At 64.9% G+C, this 25,876-nt stretch overlaps 1 protein-coding gene across 1 annotated transcript; it reads right to left on the reverse strand.

Moving 5' to 3' along the window:
* Positions 1–1,190: 1,190 nt before the first annotated feature.
* On the reverse strand, positions 1,191–25,876 carry LOC111161780 (AT-rich interaction domain 3A). Its single transcript, XM_022525727.1, has 8 exons — positions 25,292–25,876; positions 24,199–24,529; positions 8,262–8,334; positions 5,049–5,232; positions 4,685–4,932; positions 2,660–2,956; positions 1,961–2,059; positions 1,191–1,523 (listed from the first exon to the last, which is right to left on the reverse strand). The coding sequence occupies exons 1-8, from the start codon at positions 25,696–25,698 to the stop codon at positions 1,351–1,353; spliced, it is 1,812 nt and encodes a 603-aa protein (XP_022381435.1). The 5' UTR covers positions 25,699–25,876; the 3' UTR covers positions 1,191–1,350.

Genomic DNA, 25,876 nt, shown 5'->3' on the forward strand with positions numbered 1-25,876 from the left:
GCCAGCCCCCAGCCTCCCACCAGCTGTGCCCCCCGACACCCACCTTCTAAGCAGGAGGAAGGGTCGTGCGGAGACGGGGTGCGGCCTCCTGTTACTGTACCTACTCCGGGGGGCTGTGGCCCCAAGCCCAGGGGCCAAGAGAGAAGGAACGAGCAAAGTGAAAGAGGAGAGAATGGAAGGGGGGCGTTCAGGTGCCGTCGCTCCAAAAACCTCGCCCTGAGCTGAGCCCGGCTCCCCTGCCCCCCAGATCATCACCCAGAGCAGCCCTCCCCCCCTTCCCTGGGGGCACCCCCAGGCCACATTCATCCCTGAGACAGGAGCCTGGGGGCTGCCATAGGTGGAGCCCCTCCCACGCCCAGGGCCCTTCATCCATCCGTCCTCCTCTCCAGTTAAGACTTCCAGTCTCTGGCGGGAGGGCCAGCTCGGGAGCACAGGGATTGGGGGAAAGGCCCCCGCGTGCCCCCGCCCATAGCACCTGAGTTCATCACCTGTCCTGGCTCTGGCCAGCTGCCCCCCCCCCCCCCCCCCGCACCACAGGAAACACATGAAGGAACCCAAGTCAGTCATGGGAAAATAGAAAGGGTATTACTTTTTTCTTTTTTTTCGTGGTTGTTTTTGTGTTTTTTTGCTTTTTCAAGTCCAGTTTCCCTGAATGAACACAAATATATAGATATATATATATACTTTTCCTAAGGTTTGATTCCTCCCCCAAGAATAAAATAGATTATTTACAAAACAAAACCCTAAAACCTCTTAAAAACCCTATAGATCTTGAGTATCACTGTTTCTTTAAAAAAAAAAAGTAGTTCCCAAAAGCAACAAGGAAAAAAATATTTCAGCTGATCTTGGCTCAGGGGTTTCTTTCAACACAAGGAGCTGGGTATGGTGAGTGTGTGATGAATGGGAAAAAAAAAAGGAAAAAAACAGACAAAAATGAAAACACACAGTGCAGGGATGTATGAGGTAAACAGGATCGGCTTCCGTGGCAACCGATCTGCACAGAACCAGACCCAGCCAGTTGGTCCAGCCGGGCTGCAGCCCTCAGAAAGGCGGCCCCTCTCTCTTCCGACTTCCTCTGCTGCTCTCACAATTCACGTCTCTGAATGTCCGAACCTGAGTAATTCAAGTGTTCCTTGGTTTTCCCCTGTTTTATTAAATTTTCTTTATATATATATATATGTATATATCTTTTTTTTTCTTTTTGGCGTTAGCTGTGGCTCCTTTATGGATACCTCCCCTCCCCACCCGTATCTACCGCCATCCCGGTCCCTGCGTGGCCCACCTCGGACTCCCGCCCCCCCTGCCCAGGCAGGCTCCTGGGGTGGGAGTGGCGGGTGGGGAGTGGTACGGTTAAGGCAATGAGTTATTTGAGGTAGAAGATGTGGCAGGTGTGGACAACCCCGCCGGCCCGGCCTGGCTGCCTGCGCTGCTGCTGGTCCCGCTGTTCCCTCCCCGGCCGCCGCCGCCGGCTTTGCTGGGAGCTGGGTGTGGTGCAGGCGCCGGTGGCTGAGCAAACAGCACTCCTAGTGCAAGGACAGGAGGAGAAACATATCATGTGGTTGGGAAGATGACGCAGCAGGGGCTGCGTCATGGGACACCATGAGCACGGGCCCCCTGCAAAGTCACCCAGGGATCTGGCGGCCCATGGCAGCCACAGGTCCCTTCTCTGTCCCTTGGCGGCGCCTTCGCAGAGCCACCGAGCTGCTCGACGTCCACAGCACCCCCTGGTGGCCCCTGTGAGCTACGGGCTGGCTACACCGTGTTTCAGAAGGAACTCGAGACCACCACTTCCCGTGGGAGAAACAAGTGTCCTTGGGTCACGGGGCTGAGTTCGCCGCGGGTGCTGGCTCACTCTGGTCGCACCCAGGCAGAGCCCTACTGGGTGGCCCTGGTGGGGGCAGGGGCAACCCCGCGCTCCTGAGTTAACAGGAGACAGTGCTCAGGGCCCGGCGGGTCCTACCTGTGTACATGATCCCGTTAATCTCCACTGACATGCTAATACTGTTGCTGCCATTGGGGCCGGTCAAGTTCGGGGCAGAGTCCTGGCGGCTCTCGCAGGCTGCGGGAAGAAGAAACACCACCGTCGGTAGTCATAGGCCCATCTGGGCGAGGACCTGCTTCTGTCAGCACACACAGTAGGTGCTCACTAAATATTTACTGAAGAAGAAGATATCTGTCTAAAATCTGCTTCTCTCATGATGATAAGTCTGAAGCTACGTCAGCGTCCTTCAAACCATCTCATTCTTTTTAACAGCCCCAGAGTAGCCTGGACTTGACTTGCTCCACTCCTACTAGCTTTGCCGGAGATACGGAGTGGAATCACTGGGTTACAGGGCAAGAATGTTTTCTATTTTAAGAAGAGATTGCCAAATTATCACCTGTTTACACTCCCAGCAGCAGGTCTCAATGGGTGCATTTTCCCACATCCTAACCAACATTTAATATCGTCAAACTCTGATGGCTTAAAAAACGGTATCTCCTTGTTAGCATGTAGATCCCCGACTCAGCTTTCCATGGGCATTTTCTACTAGTCATTAATTCGTTTTATCTCTTTCTCTTTCTTATTGATTTGTGGGCACTCTTTACATATGTTGGCTATGAGGCCCTGAATTTGCTGCATAGGCAGGAAGCAGGGAGGGGCTGGGCGCCGGGTGGGTACCTTGGCTGTTGATACGAATGCTCATGGGCAGCTGGGCTGTCATGGCCAGGAAATTCTGCTGCAGTGCCCGCTGCACAAGCCGGTGCTGCTCGTCTGCCACCAGGGCCATCTTTTTCTCAGGAGGCTCCCCAGACTCCAGCTTCTCCCGCAGCTGCTCCAGCGCAGCTGCCTGTGCAGCCACAGCTGCCTGAGCTGCTGCTGCTTGTACAGCCGCTGCCTGGGCTGCCACCACTGGGTGGCCCGCCAGCGACACTGGCAGGCGGCCCGGGACCGTGATGGGGATGGCCGAGTCCTCCTCTAGATGGGAGAGAAGAGGCATTGGCAGCCAGAGGGGCACCAAGAAGCCTGGTGCTGCCTTCCCCCCTGGCAGGAAGGCGCGGGTGTGCACGCCCTCTCCGGGGAAGCGGCAAGGCTCTGGGACACACACGAGTGCCGGGGAGCCCTTCCTGAGGTCAGCCTGGTGTCGGAAACTGGCGTGTCGGAAACCACGGCCTAGTGCCGTGGTGGGCGCAGCTGTGCCCGGCGCCCATGCTATCCCAAAAGCCTGCGACAGGGCGCTGGCCACGAACGACACTAGCGAGAGCAGCGAGGCCTCCCTGTGTGTCCTAACGCATTCAACACGACCCGTCTGGAGAGGCCTCTCAACGACCCCGTGCCAGCCCCATGCTCCCACCCTCGCTTCACGGAGGAGGGGACCCAAGCTCCAGGCGGCAATGGCTATGCCAAGGCCACAGAGCTGCAGTCACTGAGCTGGGACTCGAACCCAGGCAGCTCAGCTCCAGAACCAGCTCCCACCTGTTCTCGTTTCTGTGATGGAAACCAGGGTCCCACTGTGACCCGCTGTCTCTTCTTTTCCTGACTCCTCCCCCGTGTCCTTCCCCTGTTGCCTGGCGTGTTTTCCCCCTCTGCACCAGACCCTCGCCCAGAAGCTTTGTGGCACCCCCCCACCCCCGTCTGGTTGCAAGGGAACACCACCTGGGGGCCCCTGGGACCCTTCACCATGGGCCCCCACGGCTGCCCATCACTTCCTGGTTCCCTCCTGTCAGGAAAGGCTCCTTCCCGCCCACCGCCCTCACCCTAGCTCTGGCGCCACGAGTGGCTGACAACCATTGGCGGGGACCGCCGGAGCTCCCGGGCGGAGGGGGCGGTGGTGGGTAAACCAAGGTGAAGGAGCGGTCGTTAGAGACCACGGTCGCCTCGGACCTGAGCAGCCTGAACCGTGGGGATTCCCCTGGACCCTCAGGCTACTCAGAGGATAGGGGGTCAAAGCCCGTGGGGCAGGGGAGAAACACTCAGTGACCCGGCCTGAGGCCTGGGGCCGCACGTGCAGTTAGTGCCTCTGTGTTACGCGGGATTCGGAGGTTCAGCGGGAGAGAAGGCGGTCATCGACTGGTGACGCTGGCCACGGATGGGGGGGCTGCCTGGCGGATACCCAAAAACTCGACCCACTGCCCGCTGGGCACCGACGCGCTGCAGCCCCCACTTCTACAAACCCACAGGCACAGGGTAACTTCCCCCACATCCCGGCTGGAAGCTAGCCTCAGGGTGCACCACGCACCAGCTCCGGGGTGGGTGAAGGTCAGCCTGATAGGCTGCAAGGTCAAGATGCCTGCAGGACTGACGCTGTGTTGAGAAGGCTCCAAAGCTCCCAGGGGGAAGAATACAGCAATTGGCTAGTAATGTCTGCTGGGGGCGAGGACCACGGCCACACCGCTGCCCAGCGACAGCCACCCCTCACTATGCCTGCCGCGGGATCAGGAAAGAACATGGCACGCAGTCAGCAACGTGGGCGCCCTGTGGCCCAGGTGGTCAGTCGGCCAGTGGTCGGCCAGTAACGTCTGCCCTGGGCCCCGGCGGGGCAGCTGCGCCCACTCTCTCGGGCCGCCGCCGAAGGGCCCCCTGGGGGGCACGCTGGGGCTCATCCTCTGGTGACCTGGTGGGGAGCGGCGGCCCTGAGTCCCCTCTGCGGTCAGAGGGCCCGGCCAGCGTGGCGCTGAGTCGGGCCCCGAGGGGGGCGCCCCTTACCTTTCTTGATCTTGGGCGCAGGGGGCACAGAGCTGCCGTTGGTGCTGGCGGCAAGGCCCAGTGAGGGCACGGGCAGCTTGGGTGAGGACAGCATGCTGTGCGCGCCGCCAGGCGAGTAGGCGAACAGGGAGCCCCCGAAGCTCTGGCGCCGGCCCTCCCGCCGGTTGCTGTCGATGGCGGCCTGGAGCTCGTTGGGGCTGCTGAGGCCGCGCTTCTCGCACTCGTAGGGGTACAGGTATTTCATGTACCTGCGTGCAGGGGGGGCGGTGAGGGTGGCAGGCGGGCGCCGTGCCTCCTGCTGCACAGTGCACGGTGCGGACCCCCGCCCCCCCTGCCCCGGTCCCCCCTCCCCACAGGCGCTCACTGGGTCCGCAGGGTGAAGGCCGCGCTGGTGATGGACGTGGGCAGGTTGAGGCCCTTGGTGATCTCCCGCCACAGCTTCTTGTTGATGACCTCCACCAGGCCGCCCTTCTCCGTCACCAGCACGTACAGCATGAACAGGTCAAGCACTTGCTTGGCCATGATGGGGATGCGGTTCACGGGCGTCCCTGTGGGGGGGCAGGGGGTGGTGAGTGGAGGGGGCGTCACCGCCACCATCTGGGACTGACACGCCCACGGGAGAGGGGTCTCTCCCGACAGGGGGACAGGGCCTGCTGCTCTCTGGGGGGGCGTCCTGGCTGCTGAGCCGCACCCTCAGCCCCACCCCCCTCAGCGCCGAGAGCACCCCATCGTGACAACTGTGACCACCGCAGGCGTCCCTGGTGCGGCCCTGTGTCTCCTGGGGGATAGGGCTGTGGGGGGGGCGGGGATCCCCCCCAAGAGAGTGTGAGGAAGCCTGTTTCTCCATCAGGGATCCAGGCTCCTGGCCGACCTCACCTGGGGGCACAGAGATGGGGGCCGGCGCAGGGCCAGGCTGTGGAGCCACAGCAGAAACTGGGCCTCCATCAGTTCTGCTCCCAGAGTGACAAAATCACTCTGACCAGTCCCAGGGGCCTGCGCCCTCGGCCACCGCCCACCGCCCACCGCCCACCACCTTTGCAGTGGGGAGGAGGCAGAGCTCCGCTGGCCACTTTGCTGCTTAAGACAGGGGGGCAGTGGACCGGGCCAAGGACGGGGGGTTGCTCCCAGCGGACAGGCCTGGTCCCCCCGTCCACTGGCCCCGAGCCTCAAGCCTCTGCTCCTGTCCCCATCGCCCTTGTGTGGGGGCCTTCAGCTTGGCCTGGGTGGCGCCTTCCTGGCTGGGGGGAAACCCCCCCCATTAGAATTCTCCCTGCTGTTGCAATCCTGGGTGCTATCTGTGGCCCCTAGCTGCTGTCCTGTCACCCGGGGTCCCCAACCTGGACCCCCTGGTGCCCAGCCTGCGTCACGCACGCCTGCGGCCCCCAGAGATGAGCCCCCCAGAGATGGGCCCACAGTGGGCCCAGGTTGTGGCTCCCCAAGAAAGCGCGGCCCGGCTGGTCTGTTGGAGCTGGGGGTTCCAGAACCACTTCCTGCCACCTGTGGCCACGTCTGCCCTTTCCAGGTGTCCAAAACCCCATGGACAGAGGACCGCCTGGAGAGGGCAGAGGGGAGGTGGACTTCAGAACCCCCACCCTTGCCCAGTTCCAATTCTCAGCACAAGAGAGAGAGAGGAAAAGGCAACCCCCATGTCAGGGGCTCCCCCCGCCCACCCGGGATGCTGGTGTATGTTGCACACTGGGCAAGAACAGAAAGAATCACACAAAAGGTCCTCTGGGGACCCCGCGCCCAAGGTCGGCATCCGGGCCTGATCGGATGTTTACAGAAGGAGCGGGCGGAGGGCCGAGAGGCTCCGTGCAGGACGGGGGCGTGGGGGCAGTGGGGAGATAAGGAAGGGTGGGGAGGTCTTCGAGGAAACAGCAGGAGGGTGGGGTGCAGGCAGGACCCCTCCCGCACTCCCAGCCCCCAGAATTCTGACAGGCGTTTACTTTGTGATGTGGGAAAAGAAAGAACTTTCTGTCTGGAGTGAAGGCCTGTGGGATGTGGGACGCAGCGTCTGGCGGGGTGGGTGGGGGCATCTCCTGGACCTTCAGCCCCAGAGGCTGCCAGTTACAGAGGGCGAGGATCCAAGAAGACAGCAAGGGCGAGGAGGGCTTGGGGCTGGGTTCTGAGGCATGTGTAGGAGTTTGTTGCTCCCTGTCCTCCGGGGGAGCCTGGCTTGGCGCTAGAGGCAGGGCTGGACTCACACCCTCAGAGCCCCGAGTGGCTGCTGGCTCCACTGCTGTTTCTGGGGCCTCCCCACCTCGACCACACTCACAGGCTGCTCACCACACCTTCTGAACCTGCAGGACACCAGGCCCAGTCTTGGGCAGGGTGGGTGGGCTCCTGGCCTGGGGACTCAGTGCTCCCTGCAGGGTGGGGGCTGGGTGGGGGGCTCCCACAGGTGTGGATGGGTTGATAAAGAGAGTGGGGCAAGATCTCTCTGACCACACGGGGGGCAGTCGGCCCGGCTGGGACTGCTCCCAACGATAACGAGGGGGCCCCTCGCCCCAGGACTGGGTCTGGATTCCCTCCGCCCTGGCAAGGCACGGGAGGGGTTAATGGGAAGGCCGCGGCCCCTCCCCTTTCATCTTCCCTTCCGGCTGCTGGGCCTGGTGTTTACAGAGGCTGTTGGAGAGCGAGAGGCATGCAGAGGGCCCTGGACAAAGCAGCCGGTGGCCGGCCCCTGCAGTGGGCCCGAGTGGACCCTGCAGTACCCCGCCGGCCCTGCCCCTTCCTGCGTCCAGGGCTCGAGGACAAGTCCCCTCCCTGGGCCTCAGTTTCCTTCCCTGAACAGTAGGAGTTGTAATAGCTCCCACCATGGGGGCTGGTTCTGGTCAGAGGGACCAGCCCCACACTGCAGGGGGTACCTCTAGAACCCCTTCCCCAGGTCCGTCTATCTGTCTGTCCATCCGTCCGTCCAGCTCTCTCTGACCCATGGCAGCCCTGAGCTGAGGCTGAGGCCACGGGTAGGGCCGTGGGGCCCTTCTTGCTGCCCAGGTCCTCTCTGCCCTTGGCTTACCCCGTACGCCCCGGACACCCTCCAGTGTCTGGGCCTCGGCTTCCCCACAGGGACGCCCACCCAGACCAGTCCCCGCTCCCTGTGCCCAGGCCAGGCTATTTATGGCGTCCGTCTCACCCCAGAGCCAGGGGGGCCTGAGGGTGGGATGGGCTGGGCACACTGTTGGCACTCAGCCCGTCTGGGGCTCCGCTGCACAGTGGGAACAGCTTACACCCCACCTCACAGGGAGAGGCACGGAGGCCCTGGCAGGCACAGGCGAGGGGCCGGAGCTGCTTCTGTCCCAGCGCCTGCTGCCCCCCGGGAATCCAGCCCTGCTCCCTGTAGGCTGGCTCTGCGGCAGGGGATCCTAGGGGCAGTGGGGGCCTAGGGGTGGGAACCTCATCACACCACGGGTCTGGGCTGGGGACCTGAGACCTCCTACCCAAGGACCCACCCCTTAGATGCTCCCAGCTGTGTCTCCCCCATCAGACCTAACAGCCAAGCAGGCCCCGCCCTCCTGCCCGCCCCTCCCCTGCTCCCCCCCCACCCCCACCCCCCGCCTGCGGTGGGCGACCTCACCTCGCTTCTGCATGAAGCTAAACAAATCGTCCAGGAACTCCTTCCTCTTGGGGTCCCCGTCCAGTTCGTAGAGCTGTGGGGTCAGGGAGTAGATGGGGAGGTCAGCGTCAGAGCCCGGGCATGGGCGCCGCGTCCCCACGGAGCCTAAAGAGCCCGCCCCCACTTTCGGATGAGGACGCCGGTCCCCATGTGCGTCCCCAGCAGTGGCCACCACCAAGCCACACACCGGGCAGCTCAGAGCAAAGGTTTATTCTCCCCCCACTGTGGAGGGCAGAGCCCAGGTCCATGCGCATCAGGGCTGAGCCCCCCCCCCCGGAGGCTCCAGGGCACGGTCCCTCCCACTCCCCCCAACTCGGGGGCCCCAGGTACCCCTCCAGTGTCGGCCTCTGCCTCTCACACTTCCTCCACGCGTCCTGCAGGCTGTGCCTGCTGGCCCAGGGTCGCCTTGTCTGAGGGCTCCCTGCCTGACCGCAGCTGCAGGGACCCGATCTCAAGCCAAGCCTCGTCCTCCGGCCCTGGGAGTCAGGTCTTCAACCCGTCACTTGGGGGACACAATTGGGCTAAGACACACAACACCCGGGCCGATCGCTGCCTTACAGTGGATGGACGCATCTGGTACTGTCCCGAGTCACACACTCGCCTTTGCTCCAGGCGTGGCTCCATTTTGTAGATGCGGAAACTGAGGCCCAGAGGCAGGCGTGAATCCAGAGCCTGGGAATGTCAAGGCCTCTGGGCCCACGTTCTGTCCTAGGCACTGGCTGCTGGGGTTCGCTCGTCCCTGCACTGGTGGTTAGGGGCCCCCAGATGCACAGACCCTCAGCTCCCAGGAGCCAGCAGGCAGTAGGAAGGCGGCAGAGCTAACTGGGGGCTGGAGTTTGTGCAGGCGGGGGTGGGGGGCAGCAGCAAACAGCAATCTTCAAATTAAGCCCTGGGGAACGGACCCTGAAAGTTCAGGACTGCGGGGGGGCCTCGAAACCACCCATCAGCCGTGGCCAGGGCAGCCCATCATTAGGGCCCAGGAACTCGGCAACACCCAGCGCCTGTGCCTGACCAACCCCGGGGGCCTGGGCAGGCAGGGTCCCCGGGGCTAGCTACCCCTCAGCCATCTCGCTCCTCTCTCCGGGCTTGGGTTTCCCGGTCCTGGAGTGGAGACAGAGTGGGGCCTCTGGGCACAGGCCGGGGTGGTCCAGGCTGGGTCTTTGTCTCTGCCCTGATCCAGTGGGGCTGGCCAGCCGCATTCCTGGGCTGATTTATGGTGGTCTGGGAGGCCCTGCACTTCCCCCTGCCTGGGGCCCTCGGCCTGCAGCTATGCCTCCCCGTGGGCGCGCGCCTGACCCCCATCATACATCCCACCACGTGGGGCAACACGCGGTGCGGTCTCCCGTCCGCCCGCGGGCACTTCATCCGGCTCGTCGCTAGTGTCCGGACGGGGTGAGCGCACAGCAGCTGAGTGAGTCCGACGGGCCCTGAGTGCTCAGCCCCAGCGGGAGCCAGGATGGCAGGGGCCCTACAATTCGCCTCTACCCACGCCTCAGACCACGACCTCACCTAACGGGGTCTTCACGGACGTCACCCGTAAGATGAGGTCGTACTCACCGGGTTAGGTCCAGCCTCACCCGACCACAAGTGTCCTTATGAAGGACAGACGGGGCCCAAGCAGAGATGTGGCCACGCCTGATGCTGGAAGAGGCAGGAGGGACCCTCCCCAGAGCCCGGCCTGGATCTCAGACCTCTGCTTCCAGAATGCGGGAGGACAGAGTCCTGCTGCTTTCGGGCTCCCAGTCCATGGTCATTGTTACAGCCACTCCCGTGGGGCTCAGGAACCACATGCCCCTCCTGACAGGGCCAACAACTCCTGTGAGATCCCGGCCCGGGGGACCACCCTGCCAGAACCTTCCCTGCACCCAGCCCCCAAGGAGACCTCAGTGCCCCTTGCACCCCGCCATGCCCCAACTTTCCTTCCCATCAATGCAGGAGCTTCGCCCTGAGCTCCCAGAGCCATCGTGACACCCGGGTTCCAGCAGGGGAAACTGAGGCTCAGGACGGAGACCTGGCAGCAGGGGCCGCCAGCTTGGTGGGAGCCGCTAACCCCAGGCCAATGGTGGGTGGACAGGCCTGCGGCACAGCCCGGTCAGACCCCCATGGGGCCAGGGTATTGTCTGGGGCTGTAAAGGGGGCTGTGCCGGCCCCCGGCTGCTGGGGAGGAGGGAGCTCTAATGGCTGCTGGGGGCTGCCGGCAACAAAGGGCAATAAAGGCCGCCCCGGCTTTATGGGGCTCCGGCCCCGAGTTCCGCTCCCCTGCCGGCTGCGCCCTGCCCTGGCCAGACCAGAGGGATGGGGGCGTGGGGGCCGGCGTCCAGACCCCACTGTGGGCCGGCGGACCCACTGTCTGTCCCCGCGCTGAGCCTGGGCCGTTGTCCCATGGGACTCTCAGGCTGAAACCTTGCCCTGCTCAGGGTGGTCCAGGAGGTGCTGAGACAGGTCGCCTGCCACAGCCACAAACCAGGGCTGGAGACCGGAGAACCTTCCAGAAGCCCCTCCCTGGGTTGCCCGCCTCCCGGAGCCCGCAGCCGGTATTCCCAGGGGCCCCACACGGGGTGCTCGGCTCACGGGGTCTGACTCAGGCTCCTGGCTAACGAGGGACGCCCTGTAGCCCCAGGGTCTGCGGACCCTCCCTGCAGGCATCTCGCTGCTCCCGGAACCTGCTGGGCGCAGAGGCAGGCCCACCTCTGGGAGACCCCACGCTCCGCACCCTCAGGGACATGTGCTGGGGTGGCCCGTTTTCTCGCTCGCTGACACCCTTGCTCCCAGCCCTTCCGCCGCCCCATGTCTGGAAGTAGGCACACAGTAGCTGCTTAATAAACGCCCTTGACAGCTCGGGGCACCCCGGTGATGGGGCACTCGTCCCTTCCCAAACCCATTATGTGCCCTGCAAGGCTCAAGCTTTGGGTGGGTGACACCCTGCGCCAGCACTGGGGGGGGGTGCGGAGGCCGGCTCTACCCTGTCACTTCCTGCCCTGTGACCTGGGTCCGCCAGCGTCCACCCGCCCGGCCACACCTGTCTGTCCACCAGTGAAATGGGTGCAGAATCTTGAGATGGGGGATGTGGACACAGGCGAGTCTGGGCTGGATGCCCCCAGGGTCCCCGCTGAGAAGCACGGCAGCCAAGTCCCTCCCTGGCTCCAGAGCCCGGTGGGGTCGGGGGTCACACTCAGCGCGCCCGTGGGGCCCCCGGCCGGTCTCTGGGCTGCAGCTGAGGGTGAGGGAGGGTGTCGGGCCACTCACTGCCGAGGCTGGGCTGACCCTGGTTCAGTCTTCCCCAAATCACACCACCCACTTCACAGAAAAGGACACTGAGGCACAGGGTGAGGGCCAAGCCTCCCCTGTCACCCCATTGGGCAGCCAGAGGGCCTTCCTGGCAGCCTGAGCGGGAGCCCCCCGCCCCGCAGTCTCCCGCATCCCCATCACCCCCAGCAAGGCCCTGAGTCCTCCCCAGCCTCCCCGGCTTTCTGAGGGACAACATCCTGCCCCCCCCACCCCCCGCGGCCACGTGAGCTGGAGGCAGACAAGGTCGGGAAGGCTCAGGTAGAGGCAAGCCCACCCTCCAGGCGCACGGATAGGCAAACAGGAAATTCTTGTTTGTGGCCAACGAGCATTTCTGTCTGGGCCGCTGAGAAAGTCCTGGGGTCATGCTGCTGACCCGGCAGAGCTGTGTGTCCGTGTCTGGGGGTGGGGGGACCTTTCAGCCTCTGGGCCGAGAAGACAGCAGACCCCTCGGGACCCGGCAGCTCAGCCTCAGCGCCCGGCCCCATCCCCGGGCCCCCAGCACAGAAGGTAGGAGGAAAAGGTCTCTCCCAGCCACCATTGACCCACAGGAGAGGGGCTTGGTGTGGGGACATGTCCATGTGGGCTGGGCACCACCAGGGCTGCCTCCCGAGGCGTGACTGGCCCCGAGAAGGTCCCGTGGGCGGGAGGCCCCACCCGGCCAACAGTGAGCCGGTTCCCAGCCTGTCCCAGGGGCCCGAGGTGGCGTCCAGCCCAAGGCCGAGGGGCCCAGGCTGTAAAGCAGCCGCCCGCCTGTGGGGCCCCTGGGAGGACCTTTGCCCCTTTAACGGTGTCTGCTTAGGCCCCCTCCTGCCACCCGGGTGGCTCCAAAGTCCGCAGGGCCCCACCTGAGGCCATGGTCCTTCCAAGGCAGAGACAGGGGTCCAAAGTAGGAAAAGTCAAGGAAGGGCCCGGTAAGCTCTGAGCCCCCCAGGAAGAGGCAGCAGAGAGACGCCCAAGGACACAGAGGCTTCCCGACGCTGCGGCTCCCGGGAAACCAGACACGCGCGCTCCACAGCCACCAGCGGGTCCCAAAAGCCCCATACCAGACGTGCTCAGAGCCGGGCTGCGAGGGGACGGGGATGGGTGGAAGGGCCGTGGGCAGGCCCGGGACCCCAAGTGCTGTCAATCTACCTACTGTCTCTGAACCTTAAGAAAAATGTATTTACGGGATCGAGAATCACATTACACAGAATTCACCATTTTAAAGTGAGTGTTTCAGTAGTGTTGAGTGTATTCAGAGTCCTACAACCATGGCCTCCAGATGTGATTCCAGAACATTCCATCAGTCTGAACAAACCCCGTCCCCATCAGCCCTCACCCCTCCCTTCCCCAGCCCCCACGAACCCCTTCCCATCCATGGAGGAGCCTGGTCTGGACGTGTCACACGCGTGGACTCACACCCCTTGTGGCCTCCTGTGTCTGGTCCCCTCCCTGTGCATCATGGGCTCAGGGGCCATCCCCAGGACAGCGCGTGGGGCCTCGCTGATGCTAGTGGCCAGGATGTTCCCTGTTTGCCCATCGGTGGACGCTAGGGTGCTGCCACCTTTGACTATTTTCACAAACCCCGCTGCTAGGACAGGAGTTATCATCTCCCCTATCTTCATACCCTTGGGGTTTTGGGTTAAGAACTGGTTCCTTGGGGCGCCTGGGTGGCTCAGTGGGTTAAGCCTCTGCCTTCGGCTCAGGTCATGATCCCGGGGTCCTGGGATCGAGCCCCGCATCGGGCTCTCTGCTTGGCAGGGAGCCTGCTTCCCTCTCTCTCTCTCTGCCTGCCTCTCTGCCTACTTGTGATCTCTCTCTGTCAAATAAATAAATAAAAATCTTAAAAAAAAAAAAAAAAGAACTGATTCCTTGTAAGTTCTGAGAGCAGAGCGAAGCAGGGAGAAGGTGGCCCGGCTGTTTTCACCCCCATCCCTCTAGAAAACACCCGGGAGTGGCCAGGACAAACAGTCAGATGCTGCTTCCTTCTCGCAGCCTGCCAGGGATCTCTCATTTCTACACCCAGACGCCACCGTGTGCCTGCTCTCAAGCTGACCATGGCTCCATAATGCTCTCAGCGGCAAGTCCACACTTCCCAGCGGCTGCCCCCACGCCACGTGCATCCCGTCGCTCCCCGTCGCTGGCCATGCTCCCGCCACACCAGCCCTCGGCCGTGGGCCCGCCAGCTCTCTCCCCACGGCCCGCGCACCTGCTGGACTCTCCAGCTGGAGCCCTAACCCTAACCCTCACCTCTGCACGCCCTCCCACAGTCCAGCCTGACCCTCGGGCCCAGGCCGCACATCCAGTGAGGCCTCGGCACCCTCACAGGGGCCTGTGTGCGCTCATTCTGGGACGGTCTCCCCCCACCCAGATGAGAGCCCCCCGAGGGCAGAACCAGGGACCGTGGGAGCCGGGCACGGCACCTGGGACACAAGGCACCCATTGACGAAGGAAGGAAGGAGAGAAGGCTCCCTCAGGCTCTCGCCTCTTCCTCCTGTCCCCTGTCACAGCTCAGCCCTGATGCACCTCTCCCAGCCCTGGCGGCCCCCGCCCCATCCCCCCAGAAGCCCCTCCCGACTGAGATGACTCAGCGTGCACAGCCGTTGCGTGGGCCCCAGGTGGGCCAGGAACAGAGTCCCTCGGGGCTGCCCCAACCTCCCCCATTCACAGAAACACCACAGCTGCCAAGGGCCGGGCAGGCGGGGCCACCCCCTTCAGCCCACGGGGCACTTGGGGAAACTGAGGCAGGCGTCTGTGCAGCGCCAACAACGTGCTAAGTGCATTATCTGTGCTTCCCCGTGGCTGCACCAGGCGGGAGGCCCGGGGCGTACGGGCCTCACCCAAGGTCCCGCGGCCCCCAAACGGCAAAGCTCTGGCCTTGGCCCTCCCCGCAGTGACCTCAGAGCAAACCACGTCATTGTGCATGGAGAAAGCCAGACGGGGCTCAGTGGGGCCTCAGGAGGTGGCGGCTTGGGGTGGAACCATCCCTGTCTGCGCACTGAGCCTCAGTTTACCCATCCAGGGGGCGGGGACCACGCGATCAGGAAGCGGAGGCTGGCAGCCAGGCCCCGGCGCTGCGAAGGACGCGGGTCGGAGGGCCCAGCTGGGCGCCCAGGGAGCTGCGCTTCCGAGGGACCGGTCGGTCCCGGAGACTCCCAGGACGCGGAGCGCAGTGGGAGCCCGCACGGTGTGGGTCGGCCGGGACAACCCACCGGGCGGCCGTCATCCGGCACCTTCTGCCTATCCAGGCCGGGGGTGCGGGCACGTGACAGAGCCCCGGGCCGGTGGGGTATGCAGCAAGAGTCCAGCGAGGCCACCGCGGCGTCGGCGAGGTCCCGGCTGCGGCGTGCGGTAGGGGCCGTGGCCACGTCTGTCTGTCCTCACTGCTGTCCCGCGAGCTGCCCTCCAGCACACCTGAGCCCTGGGACACCCAGGCCGCCTTTCGCTTCCCGTCAGCACGGGCTCAGCCTCCTCCTCACAGATGTGGCGGCCCCGGCGGGCTCGCGGGAAATTGGGGAAGTGATTCTGGGCAGGGCAGAGACATCTGTCCGCTCAGCCACGCCACCCAAGCCGGCCACGTGTCCCTTCAGAGAGACATGGCACCCCACCCACAACAGACAGTAATAAAAAGCTCCAGAAACAAGTCACAAAGGCCCCCACGGGGCTGAACCTCCAAGGCGCTGCTTTCTGGGTGACGGCGGAGGCTGGGCAAGCGCGTATGGCCAACCAACGCCCCCCTCCTGACCAGCCTTGCGTGTGGCCACGGCCACCCCAGGGCGTCGCTATCGTCCCCCAGGAAGTGGGCGAGGGCACCTGCGGCCTCCAGGTGGGATGCACAGGACAGAGCTGGGGGGCAGGCAGGGGAGCACCGACCTCAGGGCCAGACGATGTCACAGCTGGGGAAACTGAGGCCCACAGGGGCACGTCCACAGGCTGGAAAGCGGCAGAGGGACGATGGTGGGAAGCAGTGAGGGAGGAGGAAGCAGATGGCCCAGGTAGCCGATGACACGTGGGTCGGGACAGCCACCGGTCCCCGGGGAGCCCCTCAGCCACAGGCTGGCCCCAAGCACACAGACTGCTGTCTGAGCGGCAGCCCACGTCAGAGGGGGGAGAGAGCCACTGAGCACAGACTGCAGAGCAGCTCTGGAGCCCCGGGACGGAGCCCTCGCTGCCTCTGGAGGGATGTGGGTGTCCCAGGCCCCGTGGGGGCCTCGTGGTGTTGGGGAGCAAGCCTGCCCTTCAGACCCGGGCTCTCTCTGGGCAAGCCAAAAATCCAGAATCCTCTCCCCGAGCCATTACAAATCAACTGCCACACACAGTCCTGGGGTATTTTGTACAAGGGTCACCGCACAAAATCATCCTGTCACGCCCACCCAACTGCTGCCTTGCAGTGGCCCCAGGGTCCAGGGCTGTGGTCAGAGCCCGGCACCCAGGAACTCAAGTCCCGTTGTGGGGTTTTCTCGGAAAGGGGCCCCCGTCTCCACCCGCACTCGTGCCCCGAGCAGCCCCAGGAGGTGCCGGCAGGGACCCTCCAAGGCAGGAGCTGCTCCGAGTGACCTGCCGGCTGTGGAGCGAGCTCCCTGCCCCCCTCGGCCCCTCCCTTGCACGGGCTCTCGGAACGGAGCTGCAGCCAGAGCCCTGCCTGGCCCAGCCACAGCAGCCCAGCCCGCACACGCTACAGGAAGCCGGGGGCTACTCCCCGCCCCCACCCTCTGCCCAGCAGTCGAGGAAGGGACCCTGGCCAGGGACCCCGCTGGGCACACTCCCAGCCGGGGGCACAGGGACAGGATCTGCCCCATGGTGGCCAGCAGCCCGAGAGCCCCAGTGAAGCCTAGCTCCGTGGGGAGACGTGAGCCGGACACGGCGGGCAGCCCCGGGCACAGGCAGCAGGCGCTGGCCCCACCCTGCCGCTCCTGGGCCGGGACACCATGAACGGTTATTAACTATGGCAACGGCCAGCACTCCCGTGAGCACTGCCTTGATTTACAGACAGGGAAACTGAGGCTCAAAGGGAGGCCTTCCAGCCATGGTGGGGAAACAGAGGACTGTGTGGCTTCCCGCCCCATGTCTCCTTCCAGAGTCGGGCTCCCCGCAGGCAAGCACACGACTGTCCCCAGGCACTCACAGGCAGGGGACGCCTGCCGCTCCTGGGACAATGGCAGCTGGGGAGAGAGGATGGGGCAAGAGGGTGGGGAGGGGCTGGGCAGAGGACATGGAGCCACGGAACCACCAGAGATCTGGGGAGCAGACCCCAGGGATCGGGTCCAGGCCCAGCTCGAGTCCTGGAAGACATCTGTGCCGCTGGTCACAAAGGAGGTGGGCGGTAAAGTGAAGGACGCAAGGAAGGTTAGCGACCCCCCTGGGGGGGACCCTCACAAGTACGGGAGACCCACGTTTGCAGCAATGGGCTTGACACCCTTACTCAGGACGGAGGTTTGGAGACACAGCCTAACGGGGCAGGGGACCCTCAGAGACCCCACCTGGGGGGCAGAGGGTGACACAGCTTGACCAGGAACAGGGGCCTATGGCCACTCCCCACCACTCCAGCCCGGACAGAGACGCGAGACCCACCCCCACGACAATCCCATCTGGACAGCAGCCCCACGACCCGTGGCCCCATCCAGACACACCTACACAGCCCCCACCGGAACCTCTCCCCGCCATGGTGGCACAGACCCGCCGACCCCTATCTGGGCACTCGTGGACCCTCCCCACGCACCCGTGGCCCTCCCCACGGTTGGGCCGGCCAAGCCACCCCGACACGGTCCCCTGGCGCAGGCACAGACACACCCGTCCAAGCAGACACACAAACACAGACACACCCTCACTCGCTGGCAGATAATGGCCCAGACAGCCCGCCCTCACCACGGTGCCGGCCCAGCCCATCAGGCCCCACACCCCCACCATGTGCCACGCATCGCCTGCCTCTGCCCGCAGTCCATATGCGGCCCAGCACCCACGCGAGAGGCTGGTGCCAAGGGAGGGCCCGGTTCAGGAGCACGCACTGGCGGGAGTGCAGCCCCGCCTTCCTGCCCTCGCTCCTGTGAGCCCTTCAATGGGACTGCCAGGGTCCCTGTCTCCAAGGGGCGGGGCCTCTCGTCCTGTGCCCCTCAGACCACGGCTCCCTGAGGTCGGCCTGAGCGTCTCTCTTCTTCCCGAGACACCTGCCACTGGATTCGGGACCCAGGCCACTCGGGGGGGGGGGTGTCCGTCTTTACTAAGGACACCTGCGAAGACCCTATTCCCAAACAGGCCGTCTGATGTCCACGCAGCTGGGGGCACTGCCACTCACCTCCCGGGGCGCTTCGCCCTGCGAAGTGGGTTTTTATGGGCTGGGAGGGTAGGAGTGTCCCCCCGAGGTGCCAGGCACTGGGCCTGCAGGGGTGGTGGGCGGTGGGCAGTGGGCGGTGCCTATCCCCCCTCCCCCCGCCCCACAAGACCCTGCCAGCCCTGATGCTGGGGCCTTCAATAGGCAGACTGGTTACCGTTTAACCCCATGACCCCCAATTGTCCTCTGTCTGCACGCAGCCTGGCCGGTGGAGAAGGGGCGGGCGCCATGCCCCGCCCCCAGCGCGTGCCCACCCACCAGCCCACTCCCTCAGCTGCTCCCCTGACCCAGCTCAGAGCACAGGGGTCATGGGGCGGCTTCAAAGCAGCCAGGAGGACGCCCCTCTATGTCCCCATCAGTGGCACTGGCCCTGGGGGTCCAAAAACTTCAGAAGAAGAGGGTCTCTGCCTCAGGCAGGGAAACTAAGGCACAGAGCGGGGCAAGCCCTGCCTAGCGTCTCCCTGACGGTGCCTGCAGGCCAGAGACAGGGCACCCCGCAGCTCAGGGTGGAGAGAAGGGACCATGCCCGGCCCTGCTCACACCTCAGCCTCCCAGGGGACGTCAGCCACGGGCCCACGGACAGGTCCATGTCAGTCAATTCCAGCCACTGACGGGACGCCGTGACTTCTGCTAATGGTTGATGGGTCCCCCCTGACCTCATGCTTCATGGGGCAGGGTGAGCACACACACGTCAGAGCCCACTCACGCACACACGTGCCACAGACCCACAGCCGCAGGGCGCTGCCACCCCATCCCACGTGGGCTCAGGGACCGTGCCAGCAGCGCTCTCCACACGCGCTGGGGTACGCGGCCCAGCCTCCCTCTGCTGTGTCCAGACCCCAGGACGTGCACCCACACATCTGTGAGAGGTGGGACGGGCCACACGGGGCTCACGCCCTTGTCCACAGACATACCGAGCATGTGGACGCACGGACAGGCTTCCAGGTGACAGACACATAACGACGCTGCGGAGAAGCTCGCGGCCCCAGAACACGCAGATGGACACACGTGGAAAAGCCACGGCACTGGCACACACGCGGCTTCCAGACTCCCACGGGGCCTGGCCCAGTTGAACACAGACCCTGGCGGACACAGGACCTCTCCCCCGCGGCTCCTGGGGACCGCGCGTCTGCCCACCGCATGCCCAAGCCCACGTCAGTGGCCGGACCCCACGTGGCACATGCACGCTCATCCCTGATGGGAGGCGCACGTGGTCCCTGCCCGCCGGGCACCACTCCCTCCAGCGGCCGCGTGCGTTATTAGAAAGCGTGGGGCGGGCCAGGCACTTGGCAGAGGCCACGAGGGTGGGGAGCAGATGGTGGGCGTGGGGCCAGGCCCCGGCGGCCGTGACCCCACGGCGGTGACTGGGCGGCTGGTGGCGGCACAGGGGCCAGATAAGGCTCTTCCGGCTGAGTCAGTGTGGTTCCCGGGGCTGGCACGGGCAGAGGCACAGTGCCAGGGGCTGGCGGGCAGGCACCCTCCCCGGGCCTGCCATGGCCCGCTGGCTCCACGCCAGCAGCCACAGCAGCTTTGATGAGGCAGGCACTGTCCCAGGCGGGGTGGGCTGAGTTCCCAGGGGCTTCCCGACACCCTTCCCGCCCCCGGGCACATGGCCCAGGCTGCGGGCGCCCCAGGAAGAGGCCCAGCGCCAGAGCCGGCCCCCAGGACACACGGGGCCTGGCCCCCAGCCCACTCTGTCCCAAGCATATCAGACGGATGTCGCCGGGTTCAGAACCTAGCGTCTGACCTCGAAACCTTTGCCCAGGCCATGCCCTCTGCTCATAACCCCTTACCCCACCGGAAGAATTCTCATCCTTCCCCCTGGCCCTGCAGGTCTAGCGTCTTCCTGCCCAGAGGACAGGTCCTGTAAGGGTCCCCACTCACCTCTCTGCTCCCCAGCTCCAAACCCTGCCAAGGCCCCTTTCATTTACCCTAATGTCTGCACACCCATACGCCTCCCACTTTATGTTCCAAGAGGCAGACTCTACCCTTCTCTGTCCCCCAGCAAACTCTTATACACCCTGTAAAGCCCCAGCCCCAAAGCCCATTCCTCCCTCCTCTAGCCCAGCCCTGATCCCCAGGGACTGTGAGTGCCTGTGACCGGCTGTGGCTCCCCGCAGCCCCGTGGGGGCCCCAGGCGGGATGAAGAAACCCTCTGCCTTCCCCTCCCCCACCCCAGGATCCCAGCCACGCCTCCACCTCACGCTGCCCGGCAGACTTCTGGAGCCCAGAGATGTTCACGGCAGTGTTGTTTACGGCAGTGAGACAGCCCAGCGTGTTGCTGTCAGCCCCATGAGGAAACCATCGCGGAAGAGAACCAGGGAATGGGGAATGCTCAGACCCACAGAGTGACGCTGAGCGGCGCTGGGAATGAGCCAGCCTGGGGCCCAGAGAGCACTCTCCGCTTCCCCTCCGATGAGGACGGTACCAACGCTGCTTCTGCAGTCAGATATGGCCCTAAAAATCTGCACGTGTGTATTTCCTGTGGCTAAAAAAACCTACGTGAGCCAAAAGGGCTAAAAAACCCAAAATGGGACCCCAGCCTCTTGCAAAGAACACCCCTGAGGCCCACAGCCTCACCTCCACGTGGGCCGTGCCTGCTACACAGGAGAAGGGCCCCCATGGGCATCACATGGGCCCCAAGAGGCCCGGGGAGGGGTGGGGCCAGGCAGGGTCCACGGCAAGGACAAAGAGGCCACCAATGACTGTTCCCGCCTAAGTGCCTGTGTGGGTCCAGGCCCTGGGTCCTGACACCCTGATGTGAGGCCCTGGACCCACTGTGTTCATGGCAAAGGAGATAGAGGCCCGGGGACCCCATGTGTCCACCCTCTGGTGCACACTAGGTCCTGTCTGTAGGCTGTCGATGGACTCAACCACCCACGTCCGTCTCCGTCGGTGCGAAGGGGAGAGCCCTCAGCCGCCCTTCCCTGTGGGATCGGGGCGTGTGGGGCACAGGAGACAGGCTCAGTCCGCCTCCTGCACAGCTAGGGGACACATCTCAGCTGCAGTGGTCACCTCTACATCTTGGAGCTCATTGACACGTCGTGCAGTGGACGGACGTCACCTTGGAAAGCAGGCGGAAAACACCGCAACATTCAGCGCAAACCAACGCGCAGGGAGACGCCCGCCACCCTGTGACTTTGACAGCACAGCCGTGATCTCAGGTGCTGGCGAGGCCATGCACAAGCCGGAGCCTCGGGAGGCCATGGGAAGGAGAATAGCACGGCCGCTGTGGGAAGCCGCCCATAGGTCCCCGAGAGGCCAATTAGCCTCACCACCCTCACGGCCCGGTGGCTCCACTCCTGGCTCTGCGCCCATGAGAGCTGAAAACACCTGTCCACACCAAAGCCATGCAAGCGTAATCACAGCAGCCCAACTCACAGCAGCTCGACTCACAGCTGCCCAAGGTGTAAACAACCCAAGTGTCCATCACAGGTGACAGAATCAACACAGCATGTCCACCACACGCCAGAGCGTCCCCCGGCCGCCAGCAGGGGTGAGGCCCCACGTGCGACCCCAGGGATGGACCCCGAGCCCATGACATGCAGGGAGGGAACCAGACACAGAAAGCCACACAGGGTGTGAGTCCACGCGTGTGACACCCCCAGACTAGGGTCCTCCGTGGACAGGAAGGGGGCTTGCGGGGGCCGGGGGTGGGGGGGTAATAGCTAAAAGATACACTTATAAAAGTTTACGTCTGAGGTGACAGAAACGTCCTCTAACAACCTGGCGGCGGCTATGTCACTCCACGAAGACACTTAACACCACTGAACTGCACACTTTCAACAGGTGAAGTACATGTACGTGAGTCTGATCTCAGTAAAGCCGTTGAAAACAATCCCCAAGTTTGAGCTGCTGAGACCAAGGATCCTGATTCTTAAGCAGCCAAAGATCTGAGGTTAAGACCTACAGGGGCGGGGTGGGGGGGCATTTTCTAGAGCCCGGGCCCAGCTACGTGGGTGACAGGAAGCCACAGAATGCCACGTCTGATACCAGGAGGCTAAGATCCTAATCACCATCTGCAACACGTCTGATCCCCGGCCAGTGGCTCGCGCTGCGCTGGCCTCCATCCGCGCGTCCCCAGGGCCCCACGGCAGACAGGCTGTGGGGGTTCCAGGGATGCTTTCATGGCCACGAGCCCGCTGCCCTAGTTCCCTCCCCAGCCTGGCCTCCCCGAGACCATATTCACGGCTCTCAAGGGTTCGTAGGGGAAGTCGGCCCCAGGTCCCGCCAAGACTTGGGAGGAAGAGGCAAGAGATGGGGCCAAGTGGGCGGCTGGCCGGCTGGGCTGCCACGTGCCAGGAAGGCTGTGGGGAAGGCGCCAGAGTCAACACGGCCTGACGTCTGCTAGGCCGGCTGGGCCCGGGACGCTGCCGACACTGGCCACACAGGTGCCCGGCCAGCTGGGCGGGAGGGCAGAGCCGGCAGCCGGCCCTGCCATGAATGGGCAGGAGGAAGGTCCCAGCACTGCAGGGCAGGGCCACTTTCTCAGAATCCAATCCTATCTCCTGCAGGGCCCGACCTGGCAGCATCTGGCTCCCCGCCCCCCCCCACACACACCAATGTCGGCCCTGCCCCAGGGCCTTTGCCCAGGCTACTTTCTCTGCCAAGTGCACTGTCCCTCCTTCCGTGAGGCTTGACCCAAATTGTGTATCCCGAGAGGCCTCCCCCCACCCCACCAAAGATGCCAAACCAGCTCTCCCCGACACCTCTGCACGGCTGTCCGCTTCCTGAGGCCAGCCTCCTCCACATAGGGGAGTCACCCCCCCAGCTCAGCGAGATGCTGAGCCCCAGTGGCTCTGGGGTTCCCTGATCCACTCTCGCTTCCGTTTCCCCGGCCCTGGGCATCCCAGACAAGTGGGACAAAGGCTCCTGTGGCCCTTTGTTCCTGACATGCCGAGGGCACTTTGGGGCCTGGCCTCTGCCCCCAGTCCTCGCCTGGCCTGGCCACCCAAACCCTGCCCCCCAAGGGGGCTGAGGCCACTGAACAGGGTTGGGGGCTTGGGGTCCTGTGTGGCCCGGCCGGGACCCTGCAACACTGGGGTATTGTCCAGCTCCAGCCCCCGAGAGTGTGGCTCCCGGTAACTACCGTGAGAACAAACAGCCCACGGCAGGCTGCGCGCTGTTCTGAACCACGGTGAGCTCTGGAGACCCTCCCTCAGCGCTGTGGCTCTGGGCAGGGAGGGACACGGGGGTGGGGGGGGTGACTGGGGTCCATGCGCAGGGGCAGAGCCTCCAGGAGGGGGTGTGTGGGGCGCTGGCCACGCCCAGAGAGGCGCAGTCCGCTGGCTGTCACCCAGCCCTCGGCCCTGCCCCACCCCAGCCAGACACCTGAGCAGCTCCATCTGTCCTGCTGGCTCCCCTGCTGCCTCCAGGTACTGCCATCCCCACTGGGAGCCCCCCTGCCCGGCCCCCTCTGCGTGTGTCCAGCCCACCGGCCGGGCCTTGAGCACCCTCTAGGAGGGGCCCAGAGCTGGTTCTGGGAGGCCAGTATCCAGAGGGGGCCGCCCCAAGGCCACACACAGCCACCTCCCAGCTCGTGCACACTGGCCTGTCCACAGCCAGGGGAGACCTCAAAGGCCCGGGCTACTGGGCTACCGGGCTAGGGAGGCCAGGTCCCCGCTGGCCACTCCTGGAGGTCGGAGCAGGGCCCAGCTGGCCACAGACTGGAATGTGAGCCCGGCCGGACGCCATCTGGTTTCCATCTGCCCAGCCCAGCTCGGGCCCAACTTCAAAGGGTCCCCCGCCCTGGCCACTTCCTCTGCCCTGGCCGCCCGCAGGGAAGGCACTAGGACGGCCCTACTTCCTCCCCGCCCCTCCACAGCCCCAGGGAGTTCTCAGCCGTCCACACCAACGTGGCCACCCCCTGCCCAACCAACCACTGCGGCCTCTGTGACCGGACTCCACGCCGACTGACCAGACCTCGGGCCGGCGTCCCCGAGCCCCCAGCGCCCTGCCCGCACATCTGCCCGCTGGGCCTCGCCCCTTGACCGTGGCCCACGCCAAGCCCAGTTCAGCCGCACGGCCTCTGCCCGGGCACCTGCCCAGCTCAGAGCCCCGTGCCTGGCTGGCTCCCTGCAGGTCCTTCTGGGCAGGCACTGGGCAGCCCCCGAGCTTCTCCCTCCTGGCTCGGGTCCCCCTCCTGTCCACACGGGGCGCACTCAACCGTCGGCCCGTCCCACCCACGGGGTGTCCACAAGGCTTCCTGCATGCGGCCGTGTGCCTGGCTGGCATGGGCCGGGTGCCAGGACCCAGCAGCGGTGCACGTGCCCCTGCCCGTGGCCCCCACAGCACACTGCGCACCTGCTTGAACTGCTCCTCGTAGGTCCAGTCCCCGTGGTCAGGCGGCTGCAGCTGCGGCGCCACGTGCGCAGCCCCTCCGGCGTGGGCCAGGCTGGCCCCCTGGCGTTCCTGGCCACCAAGCACCCGGGGCCCGCTGTCACCGCGGTAGGCCTGGGACGGCGGGGCCCTACGGGGCACAAGGGCTGCAGGGCCCAAGCCGGAAGAGCCCGGGGGCCCCTCCTCGTCCTCGTAGTCCTCCTCCTCCTCCTCCTCCTCCTCCTCGTCCTCCTCGTCCTCCTCGTCCTCCAGGTCGTCCTCCAGCTCCTCCTCCTCCTCCTCCCACTTTGGCTTCCTGGGGCAGGCAGAGGCCACAGGTCAGGGTCTGCTCTACGCCCGAGTCCTGCTCTCCCTCTCTCAACACGGGGACAGCGGCCCCCACCTGCTCCAGGCACTGCAAGGGGCACGGCTGTGTTTCCCATCAGCCCACAGCCCCCCAGGGCCCCTGCACACCTGCTAAGCCCCTCCTGCCCTCCGTGGCACGGGCTTCCTTGGTGGGCCTTCGAAATGCCTAGCCAGTTCCTGCCTCAGGACCTTTGCTCTGGCTGTTCCTTCTGCCAGGCATGCTGTTCCCAGCCCCAGACACCTCCCCCCACACCCCTCCTTTATTTCCCTGTCATAACCCACAATCACCCCACTGCTCTGCTTGTCAAACATCTTCCCAGAGTGATTCCCCTGGGGGCTTGCCCGTAGCTGGCTGGAGGCCTGCACTGGGTCTCGCAGGAACGCACGCACGGTGGACGACCACGAGCCAGCCGACACCCACTGTGCACAGGTCCCTCCGGAGCCACTGAATCTGCCGGAGCCTCACTGGGCAATGGGGCTCCCGGCCACACGGGGCTGGTCCACATAAGTCAGGCTGGAATCAAGCCTCCCCCGCCGCCCGCGAGGGGTGGCTCCTAGGTTGGTGAGATACCCGCCGTCCTCCAGAAAGTTCTAAAGGACAGTGCTGACCTCGGTGGTCAGCAGGGACAAGGGCTTGCCCTACAGCTGCCTGGGATGCATGGAAGGCTCAGTCGACGCTTGTGCAGTGTGTAGCCCACGGAACCCGACTCACAGGTCACCGTCGGAGCCCACATCCTCGAGGTGCCTGATGTCTTCAGCATGTCCCGGTGCCTCCCGGCCTCGGCCTGATGGGGCAGGCGAGCCTGGGACCTCTTCCTGGACCGCATCCTCATCCTCCAGGCTGGGGGGCCCATCCTCCGAGCCGCTGGGGCTGGGTGCGGATCCGAGGCCGGCGGCTGCTGCCCGCATGGCAGCCAGCGCGGCCATCTGGGCCCGCTGCATCCGCGCCTTCTCCGGCTCTCTGTCCTCCTCCGGGATGGCCCTGGCCCGGGCTGGGGGGCCAGCGGGGAGCTCGGCCGGCGGGGGTGGTGGGGGCGGCGCGGGCTGCCGGGCCTCCAGCTCCTGGCGTGCCCGCTGCTGCCGCTGCAGAAGGGTCTCCATGACGGCCTGAAGCTTCATGGCCCTTCGGGCCGGGCCGCCCCGGGCACCAGAGCTGGGCGGCAGGGGCGGCCCCTTCGGGGAGGGGGCCTGGCCGCACTGCAGTGTGGGGGCCTCAGGGGAGCCGGGACAGTGCAGGGTGGCGGGGGGTGGGGGCGGGGACCGCCGGGTTCAGGCCGAGGGCATGCCAGTGCTGCCT

This window comes from Enhydra lutris, unplaced genomic scaffold (assembly GCF_002288905.1).
Source record: "Enhydra lutris kenyoni isolate GAN:26980312 unplaced genomic scaffold, ASM228890v2 scaffoldscaffold86, whole genome shotgun sequence".
NCBI classification, from domain to species: Eukaryota; Metazoa; Chordata; class Mammalia; order Carnivora; family Mustelidae; genus Enhydra; species Enhydra lutris.